Source organism: Saccostrea cucullata, unplaced genomic scaffold (assembly GCF_032062105.1).
Source record: "Saccostrea cucullata isolate Sc308-1 unplaced genomic scaffold, CSIRO_AGI_Scuc_v1 ctg3356, whole genome shotgun sequence".
NCBI lineage: Eukaryota > Metazoa > Mollusca > Bivalvia > Ostreida > Ostreidae > Saccostrea > Saccostrea cuccullata.
This window is the reverse complement of record NW_026933004.1, coordinates 1-20,000: the sequence shown is the minus strand read 5'-3', so window position 1 is coordinate 20,000 and position 20,000 is coordinate 1. Positions and strand designations below refer to the sequence as shown.

At 31.8% G+C, this 20,000-nt stretch overlaps 1 protein-coding gene across 1 annotated transcript in view; it reads left to right on the top strand.

Moving 5' to 3' along the window:
• Positions 1-19,993, top strand: part of LOC134236878 (dynamin-like protein 2) — a gene marked incomplete at its 3' end in the record, with an annotated part of 30,685 nt that extends 10,692 nt beyond the window's left edge. Inside the window, exons 2-11 of the mRNA XM_062719032.1 lie at positions 115-212; positions 2,141-2,270; positions 4,873-5,067; positions 7,149-7,339; positions 7,475-7,746; positions 13,311-13,457; positions 13,665-13,877; positions 17,178-17,281; positions 18,317-18,458; positions 19,844-19,993. Coding sequence (XP_062575016.1) covers positions 115-212; positions 2,141-2,270; positions 4,873-5,067; positions 7,149-7,339; positions 7,475-7,746; positions 13,311-13,457; positions 13,665-13,877; positions 17,178-17,281; positions 18,317-18,458; positions 19,844-19,993 — 1,642 coding nt within the window. The remainder of the gene's footprint in view (positions 1-114; positions 213-2,140; positions 2,271-4,872; positions 5,068-7,148; positions 7,340-7,474; positions 7,747-13,310; positions 13,458-13,664; positions 13,878-17,177; positions 17,282-18,316; positions 18,459-19,843) is intronic.
• Between the last annotated feature and the right edge of the window lie 7 nt (positions 19,994-20,000).

Genomic DNA, 20,000 nt, shown 5'->3' with positions numbered 1-20,000 from the left:
GGTATTTTCCTGTTATCTGATTCTGTAGTAATTCGCGAGAAGACATTAATATGTTGTTGTTTTTTCAGAGATGATGTGCATATTAAAATTTCTTCTTGTATTTGTTTTAAATAGGCTTCTAATTGTCATCATCTGTGTTCTTCTGGCCATCATCTTTAGACTGAAATTCCTCCTCAAAAGAAGACATGGTGTGAAGAAAAAAGAAAGCACAGGTTTGTTTTACAAAGAATTTATATTTTCGCTTTTATTCCAATCTAGTATGAATGCAGCAGCTGATTTTCACCACTGCGTGTTTTAGGAAATTTTTGAAGCAAAGTACATATACTAAGAGAGGAAATCGGTAAAAAAATCGTTTTAAGATTGGAACTCACAGTATCTATTAAGATACAAGCAGACTCATCATATAATAATAATAAAGCCTTTATTTATCCAAGATAACATACTTTAGCAACAATGCTAGTTTTCAATATGGTCCTGCATTAAAACACACATACAGACAGGTATTAGTAAAACACAGTTTAAAATAAATAGGGAACATATAAGATTAAAAAGAAATGAAATATAAGATAAAAGAATATTAAAAAAAATTAAGAAGCATGGTGGTATTTACTTAGATAGTTTCTTTTAATTAAATATGCTATATTTTATGCAAAAAATTAAAAATTCAGTGCGTCCAACATAGATCTAGATATGGACCCCCTATGCAATCCTCGTATAATTCCTTTAGTAGCTTATCCTATAAAATATCCCCGTATCAATTACCTGACACCAAGTTATTTTTAAAAAAGGAAAAAAGAAGTCTTAGACCTCTGTAAAACAATTTAAAACCCTGTTTATGAGCAATTCCAGTATCAAGCATTTTTGGCTAGCATTTTTGCGGATTGCTTATACGATATATTCATATATATTTGGAAAGTGAATTAGCTATAAATGGGGATACCTCCATGGTACCCAAATTGTTTTTTTACCACATCAACTGGACTTTCTTTTTTAAGAGTTGGATTTTGTTGAGAAAGCGGAAATTGACTTTTAGGTGTGACTTTGTCTACTTGAGGAACACAAAATGGGTCATATGAAGTGCTCTTTGTTGTTTCACTTGCAAGACAAAATTTTCGCGAATTGTGGTCTTTGCTCTGCTCTAGATAATCTTAAGGATTTCTATTTTACGCGGGAATTAATTTTTCGCGAGCGTACTGTCTCGCGAAATTACGCGAAAATAAAGACCTCGCGAATAAAAAGTGATTTACAGTATATAAGCCATGAGAATTTTACAAAGAATGTATACTTGAAATCCGACTAAAATATGTAACATCGTCTAAAGTAATCAACCGCTTTTGAGCTGATATTATTGTAGCTGCAGATCTGTGGATATCCGGAAAAATATATATTGATAGACCGGATAGCTACAGTGCCACCCATTGAAAAAACTGTATATTTATTGCGCACAAAAAGTGCGCTCGATTCTTGATTATTTCTTCCTAATTCTTACCTCAATTGCAAAAGAGGGAAGATTTTAAAAAGTTTCTGTTTCTTTTATCTAATACATTCGTAGTTGACATCTGAACGAAGCTTTTTGGACCGAATTATCTTTGAAACGAAAATGGCAGTATATATAATCGAAATGTTCGATGATTACACTATCAGGGTCAGGACGACTATTAAAAATAATTATGACGAATGTTTTGTTGTGGAAAGAGTCAAAGAATATGTTAGGAACACACGGTTAGTAATATTATGAGATTTCAGTTTTAGGAACATGGAGAAATAAATCGAAAACCGAGCGCACTTTTTTGTGCGCAATAAATATACAGTTTTTTCAATGGGTGGCACTGTAGCTATCCGGTCTATCAATATATATTTTTCCGGATAGCTACAGATCTGCAGCTAATATTATTGATACGCAAATGCTCCATGGATATCCAAAACATTGTTATTTCGGTTTGAGGCAACATATTTTTTTCGATTTGAACCTGCCACTTTGTTCGGCTGATAGATAAGACAGAAAAGTATGATGTTACAGCAACTCATATATAAATTAAGATATTTTTAGACTACGCTTCGCTTTAATATGCATCATTATCTAAAAAATGATATCAGATATGATTTCAAAGACTTCTGCCAACAATATGCTTTTTTGCAGAATCCATGGCCATGAGAGAAGAATTACTAGATGAACCAGAGGAGGAAATTTCAAAAGAAAATTTAAAGTGGCAGAGTTTTAGATCAGATAATATTCATGGAAGTAGCGATTTTGGATCTTCGTCTTTAAGGTTATTTATCTTTTAAAGCCTCTATGTACCCTTTACTAGTAGAGAGGATGAAAAGGGGGTGATGCTAGTTTCTGTGTGCATCGAATTCACCTTCTTCAAGTGTGGTGTATATTTATTGGTAAAATATAAAATTTCTATTTTTTTTTTCAGTTCACCTTATATGTTTTTTTCTTATTTATCCCATGTATTCACCTCTATCTCGCGAGTATGACAGATTGGATATTATTTGAAATCCCTTAATTTTGACTTCACAATGGGTACGCAGCACTGTTAAGGCTACAAGACGAAGGCGTGAACAAACTTATACAGGAAATGTTAGCTACGACTTCACACAAATATTCCGGGTATAAGGTGAAACTATGTACAATACTGAACTGTCGGGTAGCTGTAGTCTACATTCAAATTTACTATTAGATGCCGTTTTGTCGTTCGTTAAATCCAAAGTAGCAAGGTTAAAACGAATCATTGGTTGCAATGCAATCGATAATTTGACGTTTTATGGGAAAGGACGCATAATTATATAAGTTTGCAACACTTTTTAATCAGTAAATATATGCTGAAAAAAAATAAATTAAACTGTATAAGGATATATTCAATTCAGTTATGCAATTGCAAAATATTAAAATTTAAAGATGACCTGAAAACTGCAAGTAAATGTCCTACTATCAAGTGACTCGGACATCACGCTACAGATGTAAATAAAAAAGATATAATGTACAACATGAAGATATGAATCGCATTACATTTGTCTGATATCACTTAAGTCCTTGATTGATTATATATTGTTTTACGTTCCTCCTTAAGTCCTTGAAAGAATCTCACAACTGTGAATTTTTTTTCTATCTGAAACATTCACCGGTATTTCTATTTGTCACCTTATAATTATCTGTAAATGGTAGTATTGATGTCAAATGAAGCGAAGTCCTCTACAAAAACAGTGTACACATTGTCTTTGATATAAAAACATGGAAAAAAAATCTTCCATGATCTTAATTAAGGTGTGGCCTTCAATAAATGAATCTTGTATTTATTAGGGGAAAAGAAACCCATTTTTTTTAAATCAAAAATCATACCCAACTGCAAATCAAGGGAGATCTTGTATTTGTGTAATATAATATTATAATATTTTTCGGGGCTCGGGATGAGGGGGTGGGGGTTGGCGGGTTGGGGGGGGGGGCTATATCAGATTTGGTGCTGGTCAATTTTCGTTATTGTGATAATTTTAGGAATAATATCAAACCCTTTTGTATTATGATCTTACGAAAGAAGTTAACTTTTTTCTAATATACCTTTTTCGTCTGAGATTGTATTGCTTAAATCTTAAAACAAATGCTCTAGTTTCTTTTGATATCAGCTTTAAGGTTAAAAGCTAGGACCAGTATGACATTTTATTAGTAAGCTTAACACTGTGTCCATGTAAAATCCTCAAGTACTTCTACTGAATAACTGGATGATACAGAGCTGTGAAACAGAGCAAATCGTAATCTATTATGCTCAAACAACCCATATTTTGCCATATAGTGTTTGCCATCCTTAGGTTAATAGATGTTCTAGCAAGCTGCTTGCATTTCAAGAGTACTAAACGAATTGCTCCCTTTAATGAGTCAAAACAGCTAGAGATGTTTTGTAAAGATAAAGCATTTCTAGATATACAATGACCCAAAATCTACTTAATACCTCATGCAGACTGAAACCTTTTCTTCTTAAAAATACTGGGTAAGAATCTAAATCATCAGAAGATTTTTCTATAATACTTTTTCATAATGTCTAATTGGTTTAGCATCCCGTGTCAATTCTCTGTCTAACCCTTCAAAACTACTTTACCGTTCATGGTAGCTCAGTCGGTAGAGCGCTCGCTCTGTAATCGGGAGGTCGGGAGTTGGCATCTCGGCCGCGACTGACCTAAGTCGATAAAAAATGGGTAGCAACTGTTCCTTCGCTTTGCGCTTAGCACTTTGAAGTGAAAGTTCCGGATCCTTCGGATAAGACCTTAAAAACCGAGGCCCCGTGTCAGCGGCAGGCATTGACACGATAAAGATCCCTCACTGCTCAATGGCCATGAATGCCGTGTAAAGGTCAAAATTTGAAGCTCTTCACCGGCATATTGTGACGTCTCCATATGAGTGAAAAATTCTCGAGAGGGACGTTAAACAATATACAATCAATCAATCAAAACTACTTTTATTATCTGAAGTCACATTATACGGATCCTGATTCCGATCATAAATAAATACGATACTACTTTATTCAAGCCATCTAAATATTGTCATTATGTTAAACACATGTTCATTCTTTCAATGATTTCCTCTATAAGAACTACCTTAACTATTAAGATTCCTTCTATTTGCATTAATTTATGATTTTTTTTTATATTTTGAGATACGGGCAGTACATTAATTCGTAGTTTGGAACTGGTTCCTAAAATTGTGTAGTTCTCAGATCTTTTGAATTTTTTTAACGTAATCTCACAGGAATAATGTAGATTTTTAATTTTGTACATGTATTCCGTGTTGTCTTCTTAGAAAATAAAACCCGAATAACGACCTACGCTTTTATACTATACCTCAATTTTATATATTCTAATGTTCTACGTATACTGTAGATTTAGGAGCAACACTATGAACACAGAATCGACAAAGAAAGAAGTTGAATCAAGTTCAGACAGCAATACAAAGAATCAAAAAGAAGAAATAATCTATGCAAGAGCCCAAGCTTGTATTCAAGAGAAAATAGACAGAGAAGACGAAAAGGAAATGCAGGAAGAACTAACAGATTTGCATTCCAGTAGTGACTTCCGGTAATGATACTGGGTGATAAATTTACATTTTGATTTATTGAATACATAAATTCAGTATGAAGCAGCCTGATCATGAAGTTCGCAAACTTATTAAATAACTTTTATAAAAGAATGATACAGGATTGCAGTATTAAAAGTTTTCCCAAGTAATCTCCCTTAATTTGAATGCGCATCTGTAACCTTTCTGCCCGTGCTTGGGTCCCTTGATACATGTATAGGCGGTCACGGGACATGCTTCATAGCGTTCTGCCAAAAAAGCTTAAATTTTTTCCAGACTCTTATATTTCTTATCATGCAAGTTATTTTTTACGACAAAAACAGTCCATTTGTCGGAAATGGCCATATCTTGGCAATAGCATGTGTGCATAATAATATCCTTTTTCAGAATTAGCATGTTGACCATCAAAACCCAAGCAATTTATCTTTTGAGCGGCGTTTATTCCATGTAGATAGAATATGCGTGCCTTCACTGTATCATATCTGATATGTTTAGTCTAAAAATCTAAATAGTCTCAACAAAAGAACTATATATTGTATAGAAATTTATTTATATTTTTCAACTGGAAGTTGGTGATCATTCACGTCAAATTGCTACACAAAACACACACGTATTTCCCAATATGCTTTCGCTGGAAAACAGAAAAAAACAAGCTTCTTCGAAGGATTTTCCTATAATATACGTTTAACCTTACAGTCTTTTGTTTCTCGAATACGAATGATTCAACCATCTTTTTCACAAGTGATCTGTATTATGGCGTGATTTCCACATTGTGTCCTAAAACACGGGGTAAAACGTTCAGTTACATATTCTTTATAAAGAACATATGTATGACTCTATATGTGCCAGATGTCATCCTGAACTAAACTGTGGTTTTGTTAAATATAGAGATAGTTTGATAACTTTTTGATTACCCTCCTAATCGTAAATAGTGTTTGCTTTTTTTTATTTCGAGTAAAAAATCACTGGTTATAAAAATTCAAAGAACATTAGTAATATTTATATTGTAAAGACTAAATCATATAGGGTCTACAGAATTTGTTACAATTCGGAGCTGGAAATTCTTTCATAGAAATGAATAACAGATTTGCATAAAATGGGATTGAGCAAAGAATAACACCTTATAAAAAAAATTATTAAATAATACATTTTAAACGCAACGTTGATTGCGTGCGATATTCAACCTACAGTTTATTATTACAATTGTTAATTGTGAACCATCATTATTAAACCTAATGTTATAAAATTTTAAGACACGAGCTTTTTTTTCTGCCTTTATTTACGTACAACGTTAACCATAGACGTGTAGGTTACCATACGTCGATGCTTTTTTATGAACACTTTTAGTAAACAAAACTCGACTTTAATCTTCATATAAAATCATTTATGTAGTATTTTTTTGGGCAGCTAAAGAAAATAAACACCCCCCTTCCAAAAAAAAAAACAATATTGACTAGGAAAAAAGGGAAAAATTATGCCAACTCAAGTGTTGTCTATATATATGTAAGGCGGATGGGGGGTCTTGGTTCCTTTCAGAACCGAATTTGATAATTTCATTTTCAAAACACCTTAATCAAACTGTGCTAAATCGAAAGTTGGGACAGCTTTTCTCCCAATCCTACAAACCTCAATCTCCTTATCCGACGCGCCTGAGATCCAGTTATTACATGCATATAATAATACATTAATTATGGCAATGCTGTCATGCCTGCATGAATTATTATTATTTATCTCTTTGTACTTTTTTCATTTAAGTTTTCTTGATATGATTTATAAATTCAATCCATAAAAATTAGCTAAATCCTACATTTGTCGAAGTATTCAGAAATTTCTCTTGCAAAGTTTAAAAAAATTCTCTTTTAAAGGAAGAATAATTTAGTGCATTTGTAAGCGGATTAATAAACCGATTTCGAGAGTATTATTTATGTAGGTTAAGTGTGATGTTTATTTTTCTTTATATAAAAAGACTCAAAGTCTACATTCACCATTTACACTGAATATCCGTTTTATTATTGTATCATGTTTGCTGAGCTTCGAATACTGCAGCAACCTGTAATTTTGTAAATTCTTATCTATATTTCAGAAATATCAGCAGTTACGACTGTCTTCAGGAAGATATATACGAACTATATAAATCTATGGAGATATTAATTCAACGACCAGGCTTTGGACAGCATATAAAACCCGATTTGCGGAAATTTAAAGATATACATAAACAGTTAGATTTTAGAAAGAAGGATCTTATGATGACGGATTGTGCTATTGTGGTAGCAGGTGATTTTAGTCTTCATGTTTTTATAAAAAAAAAATTAAAAAAGAAAAAAAACAGACATTGTTTTTATATCACATATTATATCATAATATTTGGATATTTTATTGTCTATTTTTACACTTTCGTCCTATTCTAAGGAGAAACAGGCTCTGGAAAATCAACCATAATAAATCTAATACTCGGCGAAGATATTTTACCATCTCATATCAAGGCAACGACAACAAGAGTGTGTAGAATAAGATACTCAGAAAAAAGAAAAGTATCAACGCTAGATAAAGACGGGAAAGTGTTAACTATGTCAGAATTTAAGGATGAAGAAGACATGAGTGAGATGCTGGAAGATATAGCTAACACATATGACCATCGAATAGAATATATAGATATTTGTTTTCCGGTACCGCTATTGAAGGTAGGCTGCAAATATCTATTCTTTTTCATATACAACGTATAACATAAATATTTCATGCTCTATTGAAATCAGGAAAATAAAGAATTCCTTTTCCTATGTTTTACTTTAAATGAATCTCTATAATTGTTTGTAATACCCACGTTATCGAACATTCAGGGGTATACAGTTTTTGCACACTCTGTCGTGTTGTATGTTATTCTGTTCTTAAAACTTCAACATTTGCCATTAATTTTTAAGGTGATAAGGGTGTGTCTTTCATATTCGTCATATGTATATTCTTTGTGACCAAACCTTTGTTAGGCATCACCAAATTTGACCTCTTGACCTTTACCTTTGAATTTCACATTTTTTCCCAAAACTTTCAAAACGTTAATCTTGATCATAACTTTTGAACAGTTGGTGGTACGACTTAAAGGGACTTGAAGTAAAAATTTTCTTTTTAATACTACGACTTATATATTTTAATAGCATTTCACAAAATAAAATACTTAAAGTGACTTTTTGCGAGTTAAAATCGATGAAAAAATTATACATTCATCGATATAGATTTTTATTAGGGAGCGTTTTAAAAGTAGGCAACGGAAATCGATGCTTACTATAGGAAGTAAAGGGAAATAACGAGTTTGTGGTATAAAGTGATCTTTAAAAAATCTACAATGGAATATTTATTCATATTAAGATACAATGTTAACAAGATAATTTAGTAGCAAATAATGCCAAAAAATAAATAGGTCACTAGCTTAAATTTTTAAGGGGGTGTGTCAATCTCTTTTGAATGGCAATTTTGACAAAAAAATCATTGACAATCCCGTGGCCAAAAAATTGTGTTGTTTTATTTTCTTATTCCTCAGTTTACTTTTACACAAAATAAAAATAATAATTTAAATTTTTAACACTCTAGGAATGGTAATAAAATAGAATTTTTGTGAAATATATGCGTATTATACTCTAAGGATTGTCTCAAAGTACGATTTAGGTGACCCACGTCCCATGGGTCCCCTGTGTAACAAATCAATATATGAAAGCTTGATTATTTCAAAAGTTAATGTTTTCCTAGCATACCTGTAATTAACACAAATACATGTACATGATACAGTGTTTGTCAAATTAGAAATAATCATACATAGTGTAAATTTAAGTATAAGGGACTAATTCAAGATAGGTGTTTTTTATTTTTCTTTATATACGTGCTTTACTGTATATGATCAAATAGTCAAATACTGACGCTTGAAATTTAAACAACCTGATGATGCTTCCATATCAATATAACAACTGGCTTTGCTGTTATTGAGCAGATGATTTTTTTTTTTATTTTTTCATTTGACACCCCATCACATACTTTGGTCCAGCCCTATCCCCGGGTGCCCTCATTTGCACCAATACCATTTTTACTACCTGAGGATGCCTCCATACCAATATGACTAAAAATGGATTTTCTGTTCTTGAGAAAAAAAAATGTCTTGATATTTCTAGGTAAAACTTTGATCCCCTATTGTGTCCCACCTTAACCCCCGCCCCCTTTCAACTTCAGCTCAGGCGAGCTAAAAGTGTCTATCAATTTGTAATCTGGGAATTTTTTGCAAAATTTTCCAATTGGGAATTCATGTGTCTTTTTACAAAACTGTATGTAATGGATATTAAGCCTTACAACCAAAAACTTCACAATAATGCACCTGTGTTATTTTACTCTGAGCCTAGACTACTATAATTGTAAAACTATGAAATCTTCACACACAGGTAAAATATTTTATTTATAAAGTATTTTACGTTTCAGGAAAAAATGATGACAGATATAACAGATTTAACTATGAAGTATCAAACAGTACCATTCGATATCAAATACATGTGTAGATGAAATTTAATATACAAAAAATATTTTACTTGTATATGTTTGTTTATAATGATTTCACTCAGTCATTTTAAATAGCTATTAGCTGTTACCTTATATACAAACTTTGATTTTTTAGTTTTGTTTTTTATGAGAAATTCCATATATACATGTGGGGTAAAACTAACCGTACACTAACTAGAGTTCCTAATTATTTCATCACATCTGTATATCTAATAGATGATGTACATACTGTTTACATGTAGAGCAACACTATGAACTTGCAATATTGTTACATATGAAAAGTTTGTAAAAATTTTCCCAGTGGCTAATTATATATTCTGGTGCTGTGAAGTTGGAGGTCTTTTGGTTGAGAGAGTAAATGTTGTGGTCCCAGTGAACAGCAGATATTGGCACACTAAACAACCATCACTCCTCATTGCTCCCTAGTGTCATTCACTGCATTTTGTGACTTCTCATCAGGGTTAAATAATCTTGTAACATGTGTTAAGCTACAACAAACAATCCATGCCTGCAATTTGGTGCATTTTTAGAAATGCTGGAAATTCAAGAAAAATTCCTGACGACAATGGGTTCTCCAATAGATGCAGCAATTTGAACTACCGGTATATTGTTGTTTCTACCTGAAATACATAAAAACTATGTGATATTCAGATAAATATATAACATTCAATCAATCAATATCAAATGTACACAATTTTATGCATTTCTTTTAGAAAGGTAAGATATAAGAAAAACACTATGCACCCGGCGGCAACAAAGATTGGAAAAGCTATTTTTAGCTTAGGGGTCACAGTTAAGGTCAAAGGGTCATTTACCTTGATGTCATTTGCAAACTTAATTATCGGAATATGCATACCAAATATGAAGTCTATATCTGTTAAAATTCGAGAGTCATGGCTAAGATTAAAGTTGACAACAGACAGACAAACAGATAAACAGACAAACAGACAGGACAAAAACAATATACGCCTCTGATCTATCGATCGGGGAGGGTAAGAAAATTATGAATAAACTGAAAGACTCAAAGTAAAAAAAATGATATTCACACCCTAATAAAGTATATGATTAATTTGCATTGTCAGTGTACAAAGAATAGGAGAATGACTTTAAACATTTATCCCCCTTTTGAAAAAGTCAGGAGTGAAGTTCTCATTCTTAAAGACTTCAAATACATACCTAAACAAACATGTCTTGGGTTTTTTTTTCTTCAACAGCAGGTATTTCCTCAATACAAGTATCTCAGTCTGTAGATATTTTTCTGTGGTAAATAAATAAATCATGAAATTTGAAATGCAAAGTTCATTTGAGTATTGTAATCTACATTCATGCACGTATACATACATCTTAAATTTGCCTAAGATAGCATGATCTGTGTTATTCAATTTTGAGTTGTTAATATTTCAAAGCCACGAATGCATGTACTGTAAAAGATGGAGTCAAATCATTATTATCTTTTTTGTAGGAAACAATTATGATCGATACACAACTAATGATTCAACAACTTTTGCATTAAAACAAATGATTCAAGGGTTCAAATACATGACATATAAGATAGCATACTTGATTCTAATGATTACATGTTGGTAACACAGGGGAATTACCAACAACACACATGTAAAATCTTCAAAAGAAGTTTACTATTTTAAATTCATTGCTATATAGGAAAATTTTTATCAATGATTGAATGAAGCTAGCACAAAATACATATATCTAAAAATAAAGTGATCAGCCTATTTCACCATTGCTGGTACTTTACTTGATTCATCTCTAAGCAGGTAAATAGCCAGGTTTATCTGCATGGCTTTAAGCTTGGTTGAATATTCTTTGAGAATTAAGTAGGCTTATAAACTCGGCTATTCTAATAAGGTATTTTGCTTAACATTTACAATGCAATTGCATCCATTTTTTACACAGACCTAAAGATACATTAAAAAAATATATATTCAACAATAATAATAAAACATAATCAATAAACGCAACATTTAGCCTAAAACAGAAAAATCTAAATATGGTTACCTGTTCCAAATGAAATGTTGAATAGTGTTGATATCACATCAGAAATTACAAGCTAGCTTTGGCAGCTGTTAGGTCTGACATTCCGTGCTCTTGTTTTCTCTTTCATTTACAATGTACAAACACCTTTATGTTCATTTAGCATCATGCATATTTAAATCATCTTTAGGATGAAAAGGCAACCTAACAGACATTATTCAGAAAAAGATCTTTCCCAACAAAAATTAATCATCTCTATCAGAAACATCAACTTGAACTTATCTTCTCGGGTCACGGTCCAGAATCCGCTCTAGAATCGTATCGATAATGGGAGACAGGGGTCGTACATTATTACGATGTTTGAACTTGCTGCACTTCATTTTTTAATGAAAAACTCAGCTTCTAATGAAGAAAGCCAGCCTGACTGGCGAGTCAGAAAAAGTCATCAACATCAAAACCCGTTTTGTTTTCTCGCCATGCGCTTACGGCAGATTTCGTAAAATAATCATTGACTTATAGAATCAACAAATGAATGTGTAAAATATTTTTGAATTGGGAGTAAAGGTATGAAACTCTCTGAAAACATTAAAAAGTGTATATCAATCATCATTAGCAATACACAATTACGTCAATCTGATTCAAGGCAGATGCGCGACTTCCTGCGCAGTGGCGCAAAATTTCGGATTAGGTCTCTAGTCCTAAAAAGTTATTAAAATTTCAATTTTTTGCCTGGTTTGATCATGTTGATTGACACAATGTTGCACTTTCACTAATTTTTAATTTTATTTTTAATACTTAGGAAAAGTGGCAATCTTTTTGTGTATAAATGAAATATATCAATACGTTAATCCAGAAAATTCAGAGTAGACATGTTCGAAAGCAAAACAAACACGCAATATATTGTTAGTCCTTGCAGTTGTGGTGAGAAAACTTTGACGATTGAACGCACCTGGGGAATCGTAAACATCAGCAGTTACAGAGCTTGTGCCCTGTTTATAAAAAATGTGTACATAACACAAATGTGTACATAACACGAGTGTGATCGATATGCTTAACTCTATACACAACACTTAGCTCGGAATGACGATACTTGTGAAGGAGTTTTGCTTTCTAACATTTCTATTCTGAATAATTTTTTTTTTCTGAATTAAAGTTTTAATATTTCTGATTAATACACAACAGGATTGCCACTTTTCCTAAGCATTAAAAATAAAGTTAAAATTTGTGAAAGTGCATGGATGTGTCAATCAAACTCGCCAAAAAATTTGAAGTTATAATACATGTAACTTTTAAATGAAATAGGATTTTTAATTAATTTTTGTGTGAAATGCTATTAAATTATATAAGTCGTAATATTATAGAGAAAATATTAACTTCAAATCTGTGACCAAGTACCTTTAAATATTTCATAGGTGTATTTATAGTGACAAGATTTATCAATGGATGTCAATGTTTTTAACTTTTAACCTTGACTTTGGAGTGTTAATTACATTTGAAAAAACTATAAACACTTCATAAGCTGCCATTTAAAGGCGTGACGATTCTTTAATCACAAATAAGTGATAATTAAAAACTTTTTTATCAGTTCATATTCCCTAGAAATGTCACCATATATGCTTGCGTTAAGCCTCATTTCTTCTTAAAATTCCAAATTTCTGGTCCCAAAATTTTGAATATGATCATTTGAGGAATGTTATACTAAATCTTTCTTTTCAATTAGGGTAACATTATAATAGTTGATACCCCTGGAAAGGGAGACTCAGGACAAGATGATGTGGCGTCAAAGATGATAGATTATCTACCAAATGCAGTGGCTTTTATATTTGTTGTAAGCGTTGCTTCAGCAGGTGGATTTCAAGATGATAGGGTACTCTTTTTTTAATCACCTTTTATTAATAAATATATATATATTTTTGGGAAAGGATATCTTTGACAAATAAAACATATTTTTTCTAACTCTAAAACGTTATAATAAAAGAGAAGTAAATAAACGTATTCTTTCTTTTTTATGCAAATTTTACATCATTTGAATATTTCAGCCACACTTATTAACATTCATTTAAATAATTTGTAGCTTTCACATATTATTAAGCATGTGAGGCAATCGATGAGTCAAATGTACTCTTTCGATCCTCAAGATGCAATTTTTCTGCTCAACAAGTGGGATTCAATTATTCCAACAAAAAAAAGGCGAAAGAAAGACCTTTACGAAGAACTCAGAGAAACAGTTCATGAAATGTGGGAGGATGTGAAAGATACAAATATTCTTAAATTCGCCGCAGCTAAGGTAAAGAATTATATTACACAATTTTATCAAACATGTCCTAAACCTTTTCTTTTAACAATGCTAGTACATGTAAATCAGCAAACATTAAAAGTTAATAAATCAACGTAATCGTTCCAAAGCCATCCCGATATAGCTCAATAGGTGAGACTACAAGACCGACTGAACACAACCTAACAGAAATCGAACCCGGAGCGGACCCCGAGTTTGCTCTCTGGGTCCGCTTCGGGTTCGCTTGGGGTCCGCTAGGGCTGACCCCGAGCGAACCCTAAGCGCACCCAAAGCGAACCCGTAGCGGACCCAGAGAGCAAACCCCAAATTCAGTAGCGGCCTCAGAGAGCGAACACCCGTTCGGTATTTCTTTACAGAGCTTTCAATCAGTAGTAGCGATTAACCAATCAGCGCGTCAACCAATCAAAATAGCATATTGATCTGTCGATTGGGATAAAAGATCGAAAGTGTTGATTTAATTCAATACAAATCCAAACATTGTACATACAAGCTAAAGGTGTAAAGTTACAGTGTAAGTATTTTATGATAATCAAAATATTATTTTATATTTATCTATTTTAATTCTCCTGGTTGTATTTCATATTTATATATTCATTTTCTTTTTTTATATTAAAGCAATTAATAAATTTTATTTGTTAATTTTCCAAATAGAAGGATACATGAATCACGTATTTGTTTTCTTTATAGTTCTTTATACCAGTATTTAAAGCCAATGGGTAAATTGAGTAAATACATCAGTCAATGCGTAAAAAAGAAATCAGTAATTGGTATTACAATTTTTATTGACAAAAAGAGGAGAGAAGAAAAATAGTTGGTCTTTGACAATTATTGTAAAATTTCATCATCTCAAGATACTAACAGTACAACAATATCTACGTGCCTATCATTCAATAATTTTATTTCCATTTTCTCTATTTACGTGTTCCTATGATTTATTTAAAATATCCGTCCAAATTATTGATTTTTTTTTAAATTAAAATTACATGTACATGTTTCTCTTCCTGTATATTTTTGAGAGAAAAAAAAGTATTGCAGCAGGCTTATGGAAAACAATTCGAGAACGGGATTGGGAGGATGACTCGTAGAAATTTAAGAAAAGGTTATCAGGCTTTATTATTAAAATCTAGTCTAATGATGAGAGTTAATACAGTTTAGATCTCTCTCTCTCTCTCTCTCTCTCTCTCTCTCTCTCTCTCTCTCTCTCTCTCTCTTGGTCTTGATGTTTCCTGCAGTAATTTATTTTCAAATATTAAAGCCATATATGGCGTAACTGATCAAAAAAATATATTTTTTAAAAATACAAAATTAAGTAAATAATATAGTTAATACATTTAAATTAAAGCTTTTCATACAATTCTGAACACGGAGAACACCTCGTTTCACCTAATAATACAATTTTATCTTCTCTGTAATGTGTTATTTAAATCTTTTGTATTTTCTTCCGAGCCGGAGAAAATTCCAAAAATCCAAATTAGATTGTGATATCTTTATAACGCAATTGACTTAGATTTTGTAATTTACGGAAAAGTTCTATCTTTATATAAAGTAATCATACAAATGATAAGTTCTTATAATTTTAGTCTAATAATTTTCATTGTACATACGCCATATATGGCTTTAAGAATTTTTTTTAAAGATAATTTTTAATTTTATTAATGTGTGTGTGTAAAGTAGGGGGGATATATCATCATATTCTTAGCGGGCCAGGAGAACAATAATTATGTGTCATTTTATTATTTTTTTTTAATTCTGATTAAATTCATACTCGCTCCATAATTCTGAGCGTGAAAAAGATCTGATATAATGTTTTTTTGAAAATGTCCTGTAAATATTTATTTCGAACTTTTTATTTGTAACTACTATGAATGAAATCTAAATATATCACGTGTACAAAGAAGAAGGTATGATTTACATACAAATTTTGCCCTGTGATTTTCTAAAAAATGAAACTGGTGTAAAAGTTGAAAACTCATGCTTTTTAAATAATTGAAATTCAATGCAGAAAAATCACACAAGTAATTTTTTTCACATGTGCTTTTAAATGCTAATTATGACGTCATAAACATGTGCATTTTCCCGTATTTTCTTAAAAAGTTGCCGAAGACACCAATTTTCAATGGAATTTTCTTTCAGATAACATTGTCCACAGGCATCGCCCACAAAGATCTTGAGATATGTAATTTGTTATTGAATTTTGCATAAAATATCAAAAAATTAAAGTGGGCGACGGCTGTGGACACTGTTTTCAAAAGGAAAATCACCCTTGCAATGTGCCATTTTGAGGCTTTTTCTGTTGAAAATAGAGAAATGCTTCACATTAATGACGTCATATTTTCAGAATGGTAAACCTTTATGCCATATTCTTTCCTGATTTATGAGAGTCATTTATTTAACTAATATTTAAGCCAGTTTCAAAACTTTTTGATGTCATTATATTTTTAGGGCGCAATAAAGCTGAATCCATACCTTCTTCTTTAAAAAGGTTAATGTAATTTATGGATGCAATATCATAATTCAAGTGTTTGGCAAAGATTTAATATATAATTTTGCAAAACTTAAGAAATAACAAATATAATTTTAAAGTATATAACGCATGAATTTGAAAGGTATTTTGCTTAGATGCTATATGTACATGTAACTTCAGTTTCACTTGTACACCATTCGATACATTGAATATCAATTCAACACCTTTTTCTTCCTCTTCTGTTTTTTTTTTCACGCTATAACTAAAGAAAAATAAATGCTTAATTTACCCTTTGTTAAATAACTCTCGGTATCGAAATTCCGAGATCGGAGAAATCAAGAAAATCAATTATACATGTACATCTACGTCAAATGTACAGTTGAATTTTGGAAAATTTATCAATGTTCTCCATAATTTCACTGTTTACATGTACATGTAAAGTGTACGTGTATCTATCGCCGCATAAACTGACCTCGAGCGAACGCGGAGCGAACCCGGAGCGCACCCAAAGCGCACCCAGAGTGTATTTCTGAAAGCGAACCCGAAGCGGACCCCGAGCAAACCTGGGAAGCGAACCTGGGATCCATCTCGGGTTTGCGCTGGTGTTAGGTTGTGTCCGGTCGGTACTGTTTCTCAAGAACCTACATTGAAGCTGCGTAAAATAAACGTCTATAAAAGTTTGTTGCATTTGTTCATAGAAGTGTGCAAATCTCTTGGTCGTACTAAAATCCAAATTGTGTGTCAGCTGGATTTAATATTAAGAAAAGTGTTACGTGACAGTGCTTTCTTCTGCTTCATGTAATCTATTTGCATATTTTTTGGCTTAGGTTTATGAAGAAGAAGCCTACACTGCGGAATTCGAATTATTTTATCAGATTCTCAAAGACGTCATAACCAAAAATGAATTCAAAAGAGTTATAGTTCATTTGAGGTGAGAAAGTCTTGACAAAAAAAAAAAAAATGTTGAGGCTTGAGTTGCTAGAAATGTGAAATTAGTACATTATAAAGGTATTTTTCTGAAACACATGATTAAAAAACAAATAGTATATGTCTCAGGGTTCAATGCAGGGTAAAGGTGAATCAATCTGAATGATAAATAAACAGTGGGGGTTTAAAAAGATCAATAAGTCCGTCTGTCTGTCCATACGTCTGTCTGTCCATACGTCTGTCTGTCCGTCAATCTAGCTGTCTGTATCTTCGTTTGTCCGCGTGTTACACTTTACCGTACCAATCTTTTATCCACAACCCCTATTTTACCACTGAATGAAAATTAGAATCTTTTTACATAGCGCACTTAAGCACCTTCTATTCTAATTTTGTTCACACACACACATACATATTTCGGGTTTCCTAGAGCAAAACATGGACACGACAATTCTTCTGATGGGAACTCATCTCTTATCCATAGATCCTTCTACATGTTTACCACACAGTAAATTTAATGAAACTTTCACAGATTCATCACCACATAATACCATTGTGAACCACATCGTCTATTTCTCTTTTTGATCTAACACTTATTTCGGGTCTCCCAAGGTAAAAAAAAAAACACTGATTTTGCCATTTTATTCATATTGGAAGAGGGGGTGAGTTCATTGTTCATAGTTCTTCTAGTTTCTAGGTATCAAAATATAATACCTGGTATTAAAATTAAATTTTGAATTAGATCGTGACATTCTTCCCGAATGGTAAGGCTGATACAATGTAGATTCTTTATAAGTCGTTATACATACCCTATGGTACATATTCATAGCCCTAAAATATAGTGTTTTCTTGGGAAAAACACAAATTTTGTTTCATTATATGTAATACGTAAAGTTCTCAAAAAATGATTAAATAGATAAGAATGGAGACTTTTTTTTTCATTTTTTATCCGTTGGAACCAAGGTGCGTGTAATGTAGCTTAATTTATTAAAACCCTGTATAACTGAACTGTAAAAATTGTATTACAATATTCATGTTACAGATACATAGAATCCTTTGTTGATGCCTGTGATATAAGTCTTTCCAGCAAGCTTAAATGTGCAAGACAAAATACAGATGATACAAACAAGTATCTGGATCAGCTTTGTAGAGATCTGCAAGTCATCGAAGCTAAAAGAACGGAGGTAAATCTCGTCAAATGCAAATTAACTATAAATTTCTGCTTTGTTTCATATACATGTAAATGTAATTATTATGATTTTCATGACATTTGTAATTTCTTCAAGATACAGTAAACTTGATGCAAAAGGTTCAAATCACCCTGATATTTTCTTATCAACAATTGTCCACCATTCCCATTTTCATCTTTGATATCCCTCATTTAGACAAACTGTTTCATTTTGTTTTGTAGAACGGGATACGTTTTATTTTAATTGAATAATAATCATTATCTCCACAAAGATATAATTGAGAAATAAAAATTAATCCAAAATATTCTTTAACCGACTCGGCCAAAGACTGAATGATTAATTGAATGAAGATTCACATCCCTGTCAAATCTTGTTTAGCTAGTCCAAAAAGAACTAAATGTCAATGATGCATATTTATTAAAGCAGTAAATGTGAATTTTTACCTTACACTACTAGATTAAAAGCAATTAAAACTCCAAACATGACATCGAGACTTCGAATTCTAAATGCCAAGCACTATTCAACGGAGTAGTTGATGATCTTAAATTGACTTTGGTTTGTCGTTGCTGGGGATAAAAAATATGACCCCATGAATATGAAGGAGGAGTAATATTCCCTTACCTTTATATACAAACCTTTACTTAAATTTCAATGATTTATAAATATCTAAAAAATTCCAAATTATTGCTTTCGATGTAAGAGGTGGCAAAATTAAAAAAAAAATGGTAGAATATAATAGTATTTCTTTTGAAATTCTCTTCTAATAATAAATTACATTAATAAATGGGGCATCCTTAGGAAGTGCATTTATGTAAACTTATCAATATGTCAGTAGTATTGAACGTTTAAACGTATAAATCATGATCCCACAAATAAGGACAGAACAGTTAAGTCAAAGTTAAATAACAGAATTATGACATTTTTCTCCATGATTTAATAACAATAATTTATTTGAATATTTAACCATATCTTCATAGATAAAATGGATTGGATTCAAATTATTTCAAAGCATTGTTACTATTTCTCTTGGTAGGTTGGGGGCATATTGAAAAAAAAATGTTAAAAATTAAAAAAAAAATGTATTGAGAACAGAAGAGCAGACAAAAAACAAAGTTATCAAAAGACAAGAATCTGAATTTTATGGTCACTGAAGTAGGTGAAAAAGGTAATCCATAAACTCACAATGTACGGTATGGTAAGGATATTGAGAAAATTTACCCCAAAATAAAGTACTTTTGATTCAAGCGAATGTTGTTTCCCGGGCTTATATGCATGAACTAGAATGTTAAAAACATTTTAACGTTAATAAAGATAACAATCTTTCAGTGAGAGACATTTCAAAGTGAATTATTTGAAAAAAATGTTTGTTTCTGCTTTAGGCAAACTCAAATCTCCATTACAGAATTGAAACTTTTCTGATTGAAACTGCAGAGGATCTTTACCAGTATATTCAAAGTAAAGACTTAGAAAGTATTGTTCTACAAGGAACGGAGAAATATACGCGCTTTACGATTGGTAGAGAACTGGACGCTCGAA